This window comes from Ochlerotatus camptorhynchus, unplaced genomic scaffold (assembly GCF_037179485.1).
Source record: "Ochlerotatus camptorhynchus isolate MF236.1 unplaced genomic scaffold, CSIRO-AGI_Acam_v1.1 ptg000361l, whole genome shotgun sequence".
NCBI lineage: Eukaryota > Metazoa > Arthropoda > Insecta > Diptera > Culicidae > Ochlerotatus > Ochlerotatus camptorhynchus.
Genome location: NW_027040849.1, coordinates 2421646 through 2432245, shown reverse-complemented (window position 1 = coordinate 2432245; position 10600 = coordinate 2421646). Strand labels below are relative to the sequence as shown.

The 10600-nt window shown below is 42.4% G+C and overlaps 1 protein-coding gene across 1 annotated transcript; it reads right to left on the bottom strand.

Moving 5' to 3' along the window:
• Positions 1-423: 423 nt before the first annotated feature.
• On the bottom strand, positions 424-2821 carry LOC135709573 (uncharacterized). Its single transcript, XM_065231965.1, has 3 exons — positions 2723-2821; positions 519-1567; positions 424-451 (listed from the first exon to the last, which is right to left on the bottom strand). Exons 1-3 carry the CDS (start codon positions 2819-2821, stop codon positions 424-426), a joined length of 1176 nt encoding a protein of 391 aa, XP_065088037.1.
• Positions 2822-10600: the final 7779 nt, after the last annotated feature.

Sequence of the window (10600 nt, the reverse complement as noted above, 5' to 3'; positions counted from 1 at the left end):
ACTGTGGAACATTATTGAGAATGGGTTCATAGTTACTGCACCATTTGTGGACAGGGAAACCACCGAGCTCTAGCATTTCTTGAATTTGCTTTCGAATTTCCTGTGCTTCTTCGACAGAGTCGGCGCCAGACAATACGTCATCGACGTAGCAGTCATTACGGATGGCACGGTTTGCCAACGGGTACTTATCTCCTTCATCGTCGCAGAGCTGGAGCAAGGATCGTGTTGCTAGAAATGGAGCTGTAGCCGTCCCATAGGTTACAGTCAACAATTCTAGAATTCGCAGTTTCTCGGACGGACTTAAACGCCAAAATATTCGCTGAAGGGACGTTTGAAGGGGATCAAGAAATACCTGGCGGTACATTTTTTGTATGTCTACTGTTAGAACGAAAAGATACTTGCGGAACCTCAACAGTATGCTTATCAGGTCACTCTGAACTGTGGGGCCGACCTGCAATACATCGTTGAGAGACAGATTTGTAGATTCTTTAGCCGATGCGTCAAAAACTACTCTTAACTTTGTGCTTAAGCTGTCCGGCCTGAGCACGGCATGGTGAGGCATGTAGTACTTCAGTAAGTTTGGGGGATCATCAAATTCGAACACCTCTTTGCAATGACCCAACGACTCATACTCACGAATGAAGTTTGAATACTGAAGACGGAGGTCCGGATCCTTGTTGAGTCGTCTTTCCAACAAATGGAAACGGCGGAGAGCTAACGACCGATTACTTTGCAACTGAGTGGAATTCTCCTTCAAGGGAAGCTTAACAATGTATCGTCCAGTGCTGTCACGGCGATGATTCTGGCGAAACGATTCTTCGCATTGCTCATCGTCCTCAAATCGTGAGCGTTTTACTTCTACTTCCTCTACTTCCCAAAACTGCTTGATGGTTCTATCAAGCGAGGCGAGCGACACCGAATGGACCTGCTGATAATTAGCAACTGCATCTGAGTCCGTCACGACCTCTCCTGATGCGACCCAACCGAGATAGGTTTCGCGGAATTCTGGCAAACCTCTGGAAATAACTACGCTACCCGGTTTCAACAATTTGAAGAAATGTTGGTTACCAATAAGCAGGTCAACCTCGGAAGGACGGTGAAAGTTGGGATCAGCCAATTGAAAACCGCAAGGAAGTTTCAAATCAGACACATTAATCGGTTTGCATGGAAGAAGACCGGTGATCTTCGGGGTAACAAAACAATTGAGGGACAAACGGAAGTCACTGTACATGGATTGCATGTCCACTGTCACGAAACGATTGGATTTACTCTGAGTATCGCTCACACCGAAAATTCTCACATCCACTGACTTTCCCTGGAAACCGAGCTTCTCATACATGGGCAACGACAAAAGATTGACCTGCGCACCGCAGTCCAGGAAAGCACGACACGGGACGAACTGCCCATTGCAGTCAACGAGATTCACTTGTGCAGTTAAAAGCAGTACGTTCGGCAGAACGGCTGAATTGGCGAGAGAGTACGACGAAGAAACGGTGGCGGACTGCACACTTTCACTGGAGGTTTGACTGGACATCGAAGCCATATTTGGCACGACCGTGGGACGATCCTGCAGAGTTTCGGGTTTTGGATTGACATTGCTTTCAAATTTAGAGCCTTCATCATGGATGAGAGAATGATGGTGTCTGTTACACTTCGCGCATGTTCTCTTGGATAAGCAGTCGACTGACCGATGCCCGTGACGAAGACAATTGAAGCAAAGGTTTGCTTCCTTTACCTTAGTGACGCGTTCGGGAATAGACAGCTTTTTGAATTCGGGACATTGGTAGTTGAAATGCGATTTTGAGCAGAACTGACAAGACACTGGTTTGGGATCTGGGGTGATGGTGTGCACTTTCACACCTGCGGGCTTGTTTGCGTGTTGTGGGGGCTTGGGTGGCGCATTTTTCATGGGAATGGGAAGATCGCTTTCACACCTTTCAAGGACTTGGCACTGTTCTTTGAGGAATTTGAGGGTATCATCGAGCTTTGGTAGCTCCCCATGGGCAAGAGTTCGCTCCCACAGCTTACGAGTGTTTGGATCGAGGCAAGATATCAAAATTTTGTTAACAATCAGACCGGATGTTCCTTCGGTCGATTGTTGCATAAACTTCAGACCTTCAATGTGTCGCGTACAAGAGTCAACTAATTCCCTAAGTTCTTTGTGAGACTCCTTACTCATCTTTTTCAAAGAAAGGAGCCCACCAATGTGAATGTCCACAATGACCCTGGGGTTTTCATAACGCTCCTCAAGTATTTCCCAAGCATGGGCATAGTTGTTGTCGGCTAATGTTCTCGAGTCAATGATGTTGGCTGCTGCGCCAACAAGAGATTTCTCCAAATGATGCAACTTAATGGCATCCGAGTCTGAACACCGGCCAACGATGTCCAAAAACATTGACTTAAATCGAGGCCAACTTTCATACCGACCATCAAAAGTCGGTATGGGAGCTTTCAAAGGCTGCTGCTGCACAATAATTTGATTGTGACTGGAAAATGGAATCTGGTTGTCAGGATTGGCAACCGGCTTGGAAACTTTTTCAATTAACCATTCGAGACGCATCATACACTCCGTATGAAGCTTGTCAAATTCATCCAGCTTGGCATCTTGTTCTTCCATCTTATTTTCCGGAACAATGCCCAAAATTTCTTTGTGCAGCGCAGTATACTCAAGGTAGTGAGAGTCTAGCTTTTTGGAGTAAACTTTGAGTAACGGGAGACTCACCTGTTTGTCATCTTCGGCTTTCTCGAGAGCGTGGGAGATTGCTGTCACTTTGCCCTTCACCTGGCCGCGTTGGTGGATGAGCGGCTTAGTGTCAGCCATCGTCAATTTGGTTGGTGTCCGGTCAACGAAAACGACGTTACTGCAGGAAGAGTAACGAAGTCACTACGGATAGAGTGACTGGAAATGATATTGAGGGATTGATCCGGAACCAGGAGCACTTCGAATGGTTTTAGCACTGATAGTTTTTTGTCGTTTTTAGCACTGGATTGTCTTCTTTTTGTCACTAGTTCATCTGCTTCAGTCAATGCTCCACTAATTCTTCTTGAGTTAATGTTATTCTCTTTTTTTTCACTTCACTTTTCAATTTTTTCCGTCATATCCGGTTCGAAGGACCAACATGTTGGCAGCAGCCAACATCTCAACCGCATGGGTTGGAAGGATGAGCTCCAGCAGCATCAACTTCTTTAGCCTTGACTGTGAACTGCGCCACAGCAAAATGGCGGATCCAGCCATGCCACGTACGGAGGACGATGTGCAGCCAAAGGCTACCTGCGATCGCTGTTTGCCCTCTCAACCTGCACCCGACTTGCATTGATTAACTCTTTTGAAGAAAATTCTATAAATTCTATAGCAAGCGGGTTGCAATGTCGAGAGAAACAAAAGGTTACTAGCAGGAATTAGCCTGCGCCGAGCGTGCCAAGCGAATTGCGAAGATGGCGGGTGAAAGCGTCACAGCAGCAGACTCTTCAGGAAACACCATCGGGATCGTCTTCGGGTTCGGGAAATAAAAAACACTTTATCTTCTGTTCCTCTTCGATATATTCACCTTGATGGTACGATTACAAATGACAATGAGTCCGGTTGTGACCGGCGCTTTTATAGAAAAAGGGTTTACAAAATAAATGAAACGCTGTGATTGGCTGCCCGACCAGTGACGCTTTGGCAGGAATGAGATACCGGCTGGTGTACAGCAATGATACATAGCGTTCGATGATTGGCTGTTGATTTCGGGTTGATGATTGAGGTGGTCGTTCACGCAACGACGGCAGACTCTCGTTCGCTGCAGCGAACAACCACGAAGCCCACAAAGATAAATGGAACTCTACTCAGGATTAGCTTGAAGTTCTCCTTTGACTTCACAAGGAATTCGCCTCACACTTCACTGTGAACTAAGTTCAGAATTACTTTAAAATTCCAATAATGTTCAACGTTGATGGCCTTTAATAATTTAAGTAGTAAGTTTGCTTTTTATTTTTTTAGAGGGTAAATCAATTGCAGTGATATTTTCAAAACAACATGTTTAAAAACTCTGGCGAAATCTGGAACACATTTAAAAAATCTGGAAATATACGTGGTCTGTCTGTGTATCTGACAAGACGACTAAAAATCTTGAAAATCCAGATAAATCTGGAATACTGGCAACGCTGAGTGAGAGAATGATTTTGCTACCCTCTCCTTGTCATTTAATCTAACTGCCATGGATGGCTTTTATGAAGACGGTCTAGTGAGGTAGAGGTGTTTCCAAGTGATATGCTAGTTGACCGTCATTTCTGAGATGTGACGGTTATGCGAGAATGACCGTAAAGGTACAATAACCGTTATGATAATGCACAGCACTGCACATGGCTTTGAGGTGGGCTGGATGCGCGCATCTAAGAAATCAGTGAGTAACCTGATTCAAATTTACCAGGACAGTACTGTTCTGGAGCCTGTTGCAGGGGCCTTTGGGGGCCATGGTCTCTCTACTCAATTGGTAGAACGCACCAACCACTTTCCTTCAAGGAAAAGTTGACGGGTGAGATGGTCTACGTGAAGCAGCCATAGGTTTGGTTTTTCTTTTGGATCAACAACTTGTGCTGCAACAACATCTCTTGACAATCATTGATTATGAGCATCCCATATGTGTAGTGAATTGATGTTCCACTTTTCTTTCACTTCGAAAAATCCAGTCTCCAGGGAAAATCATACTTTCTGAATAGAATCAGGATTGGGGGGGTGACTCTGACAGAGGACGACTATTTACGTGACTAGAACCGGTTTCCCTTCAACAGTAGTCAGCCGTCATGAAGATCGTCACAGAGTTGCCGTTTATGTGTTTTTTACCGCTGTTGTCTAAGTCTTATTTTTTTCCCTTGCTATGAAGTTCCAACATTTGCCAACACATATCATGAATAAGAATATTGTCAGTTTCTTGTTTCATTCAGTGAGGGGAATGGTGCGACGAGGACAACGGTTGTCGTGTTGTATGCGAGTGTGTCTAAATATGTCGGTGGTGGTCGCTAGCAACTCTATCGCGCTATATCATTGTGTACTCCTGCCAGACAATCTTTTCCATTAGGCAAAGTTCTGCTCTAAGTAGCTATTGGTGAAATACAAACAAAAAAGTACGACAAGACTTTTGTTGTTCTATATTAGCTTTAGCTAGTCAAACTCGGTCATGCGGTAAAATACTCGAACTCTCATGCATGATGACATGGAGCTTAGAAACAATTCCTCATTTGAGGATTCCGGAAAAACAATGTTAGCTATTTGTGAATAATTCAATATTTCTACCCGTCGGATAAATAACATTAAACCGAAAGTTGAACCTTTTCCAATCTCTGAAAATCCATGGGCCAAAGCTACCGGTCAAAAGCACCTACACTGCTTTTTCTTCCTCGGGGCAGCTGTGCCTAATTTATGGTTATTATGTTCTAAAGCTCCTTCTAAGCTGACTTTAATTTATTGGACAGTTTCTTCTGCCTTGGGCGCCTAGGAGAAAGCAGCAACGACGACGACGACGATGAGGAAGGGGCTTAACGTTTTCGGTGGCTCTCGGGATCGGGTAGCCAAAAATCGAACACCCTGTTGACTATCGTAAGCTTCGTGGGAATCGATACGTCGTCGTTTGTTCCTCGATTGGAAAATGTCACATGGAAGGTTCCAATAACGGCGAGCCATTGAAAAACGATTGCTTCTTTTCATCTGAGCAGACGCTTGCTTAAAGTGTTCGATATGGCAAAGGGGAACGGAACCAAGAGCTGGTGTGGATTTTGTTTCTTTCTTGATGTCTAGAAGTGCGGGCGTTGCGAGCTATTGATTCGCAACATGTGGCAGACTCTTGGATTCCTCTCACGACTCACTCCCTTGGGCGCTGTAGGTGGGGGTTGGGGGAAGATGTTGACTCGCACCTTGAATCACTAGCAAAGAGGAGTGCAAGTGGTGAAACAGACAATCTTTTTCATCTTTAAGTGGTGCACATTTCGACGGGCGCGTTCACATTGCGGATCACATCACAAAGCTAGCAGAATATCAACATGGTCGCATGTCTTACCGTTAAGTTACAAGACGAGGTTGCTGCGGCGGCGTGAGAAAATGGCCAGCGGTGGTGGCGTGGCGCGATGGAGCAGGTTTACTTCAAACGAAAAGGTGAATTTTCATACAAAATGTATAACATTTGTACTGGCCAGAACTTTTTGTGAAATTCGTCATAACTTTCAAATCATAGAGTTAATGTCACTAATGTCGGCCTTAGTGTCCCTAATATTAGGCCCATACATACATGTTGAAGGAAAGCATAGTATCCATCCTGTTTTTTGTTCAAATAAATTTTGCAACAAATCAGATTATTAAATTTTGTTTATTCAAATTGGTTCACAAAGTTTTATTGAAAAACCAAACTTAAAGAATATGGTTATAATTTCTTTCAAAATTGGACTCAATTGTAAAATGTATTGGCAACAACTTCAAATGGAATTGATCGCAATTTATCACAGCTTCTATTGGAAATATTTCTTTAATTTATTTTTATTAATCTTTCAATGTAATTAATCAAACTTGCCGATAAAAATGGACAATATTTTTGCTATATTTAATGAAAGCAGTCGCAATTTTAAAAGGGAATTTGGAGCAAGTTCTTAAAAAATTTGGCCATTTTTATCAAATATTGACAAAACTTTTGAAGCTGGTTCCAAATGTAGTCATAATGTAGTTAAATATTTTGGCCATACTCTAAACCGTTTCAGTCCCAATGCTTTGCAAGGTTTATTTGAAGGAACTTCTTATGCTTCTTGTTAGAATTCAGTTGTAATTGTATTAGCAATGAAAATAAATGAAAAAAAAAAAACTACAGCAGACAGCCCTATGGGGTTGTACACAATAGTGACGTTGGACTATGTGGTCTTACGCTGACATCACACTGTTTGACAAAACGTCAAATATTTGGCAAATTTAGACAAATATATTTGACCAAGGTGTAATGGTCAAATATATTTGACCAAATATGTTGTTTGTATTTGTCATTTCAGTTATTTGGCAATTTGTCAAAAAGTGTGAAGGCTATTTTATTTTTTGCCAAACATGTTTGCTGAATACAGCCTAATATTTTATTTGATACTCTTGAAATTCTTGAGTAGCAAACAACATCAAATAATCGAACGGCGCCGGTGGTGTAGTGGTAAGCGTGATTACCTCTCACCCCAGAAGGCCTGGGTTCAATCCCAGTCGGCGCCGCCGGGATGTTCTGAGGCATAACATCTCTGATCACGCCTTTCTTCGGATGGGAAGTAAAGCCGTTGGTCCCCGGTTCATGAGTTGATGGGTCGATAGGTAGGGTCCAGGTGTAGGAGCCGCCTTCCTGGCACGTCGGTAGCATTGGTGCTCAGCACGGAAAACAAGATTGACGGAAAAAACAAACCAAAGGAAAAAAAAAAAATAATCATATAATCGTCGCTTGTTGTGATCGTACTTGACCACTGGAATAGACAATTTATGTGATATGACACATCAATGCATATGAACTTTTTATCTCCCAGACAAGTTCCTGCAGAAGCAGAGAGTCGAGTTTGGAACGCCTTTGGATACGGTTGTGTTTTAAGTTTGTTCTCTGTTTTGTGCGTGCATTCGCTTTCATAGTTTTCGGCTGCATTTGCCAGATTAGCGCTGGCACTCTGCCTCCCGGACGGCTATACGTGTGTGAGTTGTGGTTTTCTCGCTTTCCGAGAAGTTTTAGAATCGAGAAAGAAAACATGATTCATCATGTTTGCAAAATTGCAAGCATCAGAAGATTTGGCGCTATCTGCGTTGTTTGATTTTTTCTCCCGGACTAGAAATTTGTGGCATCGCGAGCGATAATTTTAAGTTTAGTTTATTTACGCGGTGATGATGTTGGTTCACTCGCAACTATTTTTGAAAAAAAATTAAGTGTTTTCGAACGAAAGTACCAAAAGTGCTTCTGAACGTGTTTTGTAGTTGGGTGTGGTGAAATTCGTGCATTTCCGGTTGATTTTTGGGAATCCGTATCACAAAATTTCCCACCGATTCCTTTTTTTGCCGTTCGACGAGGATGGGTGTGCTTTCGTGAGAGTGACATTTATTTGATCAGTTTCTTTGCACGGGTGTGTTTTTTTTGTAACTAGCGTAAGTGTGCCTGCGATTTGCATTGAGAGTCGGAGATTGTAAGTAATCTGAATGATGCCTCGCTGGATACGCCCAAGACTGGACGGGCAGTAGCTGGTGGCCGTGAACGGTTCCTGGGGAAAGCACTAGATGCGACCCTCCTCCAAAAAGACCATGGCAATACAGCCTGTATTATACAGGAAGTAGTACAACGAAGGTAATTGCTATTAGATGTTTTGCAAACAGTGAAAGCTAGCGGACATGAAGAACCAGTGGAGGTGCCGGGCAAAGGTGTTTATCCTAGACAAATTCGCTGTTGTCGTTGTCGTAGGTGCCGTCGTAGTCGTAGGCAGTATCGTTAGTATATATAAAATTAACCACCAACCGTTGAAAATATAAATTATCGCGTATTTCTGTTGTTCATTACATGCCAAGTGAAATTCGAGAACGTAATTTCATTTCAATAGCTTGTTTAACCAGGTTTTAAATAATCGTCACGTCGGTCATAGCTTGTTATGATTGCTTGAACCATGCATAAAGAGAAAATCGAAACATTTAACGTCGCGTGAAAGTGGATCTTAATGAAGGCCTCTTTCGTAGCTTTTAGTTTAAGGATTTCAATGATCGTCGGTTGCAGTGGCTTGCTTACTGAGCAGGAAAATGCGGTCCCAGGTCCTTTCATATGTTTATCGTGTATTTTGTAAAACTTTTCGTTGTCGTCGGTGCCGGGTTTGAATAGTTATAAAAACTTGAGTAACGCTATAATGTGATATGAGGGGCTCGGTGGCCTTAGAACAACCGGTTTTGCTTACTGAGCAGAGCATCATGAGTCTAATCTCAAGCCCATCCACATTCAAGATTCGTAAATCGTTTTATTTGTTAACATGACTACATGGTAATAACAGCAACTCGATGATTAATAAGGAGCTCGTCTGCCTAGTGGCAAACGTTTTTGCTTACTGAGCAGAAGACCGTGGGTTCAATCCCAAGCTCCTTCGCGTTATATGATTGTTAGGACATCAATTCAGTTTATCGTTTACCAGAGGTATTCTCGGCTCCCATCAAAGCGAGTGTCACGTCAACACATTCCTATCGCTTCCTTTCTTGACCTGTGTTCGGGCGCGGCCGGCGCTGGTATTGCCTAGTTTGAGATCACCAGTTTTTACACATTGGGGATGATTGTTAGTCCTAAGCATCGTCTATTGGTTCTCTGTGTAATTACAGCTGGTCTGGCAATAACAGTCAATCATGCGCATGCTTATGCTCATGCCCATACAAGTTCCTGCTGAATCAGTTCTGGATCAAGTTGAGTAGGGGAAAAAATAATGCATTACGGTGTACTATTTCAAACGAATTTTATATGAAAAATTGATCATTTAAAGTCTCTCCCGGTTGCCGGAGCGGTTCTTCTGAAATCTGTGTGGGAACAAATAAAAGATTTATTTGATGTAATAAAAAAAAACGAGCTAAGAGGCTTTCATAGGACTACTCGGATAGTTTCTTTGACTTTACTGGGATATTCGTTAGGTTTCTCAAGGAAGTCCTTAAGGACCCGAGGCTTCCTATGATAACAATAAACTCCTCTACATTGACCTGCATGACCCTCTGGTTAAGCATTTTCAGAATGGTCGAAGCAAAACTCTTATATTTACCTCTCTTTCGACCACTTGACACCAGCATGCGTATGATAGGTACTCGACTACTATGGAGCAAACTCGCTGCTCTTTATGCATGGCTCATATAGGCTTACTATAAAGGCGGCAAGTCATCAGAACTCTCCTATCCTCCCTATAAATTTGTGTTGTTTAAAGAGAATCCTCGTTCAATTGACTTATAAAATATCCTTATACATGCGGCGCGATGTTCCAAAGAGGTGAGAATATTCCCCTTGGAACACAAATCGGACAGTTAAACCTAGATCTATGGTTCACCGTGCAAGACCCTTAGTTCAAATTTACCCTCTCAAAGGTCAACTTTACTCAAAAATATAAAACTTCGAGCGCTCATTTCTAATGATAACGTTTCATCACTAGATATTTTTATTTATTTTCGGTATGAAATATCAATGTTGGCAGCCCTACAAAATATTTAAATTGTAGTTTGCATTATTTACATGGACAATTGAACTTCTCCAGTTAAAAATTATATAGCATGGTTACTCTGACCACACATCAAAAAATTCTGAATTTTACTGGCGATGTAAACATCCATGCATGCAAACATTCATACATGTACATTTCCTTTTCACGTAAATTAGCAACTTGCAAGAAATGTTGCAAACAAAAGTGGACAGTTGCATACAATATATGGGATATTGCATGACATGTCTCATAAATTTACACGATCTATAATCTAAATTTGTATGATATATGACGCTCCATTTATGTGCATCATAGTAACGGAAATTTACACTACTTTTTTTTAGCTGTGCATGCCTCAGATCCGGAAATATTTTTGAAAGTTTCCAAAATCACCAATGGTGTTTCCGGGCATGCCAGTGGA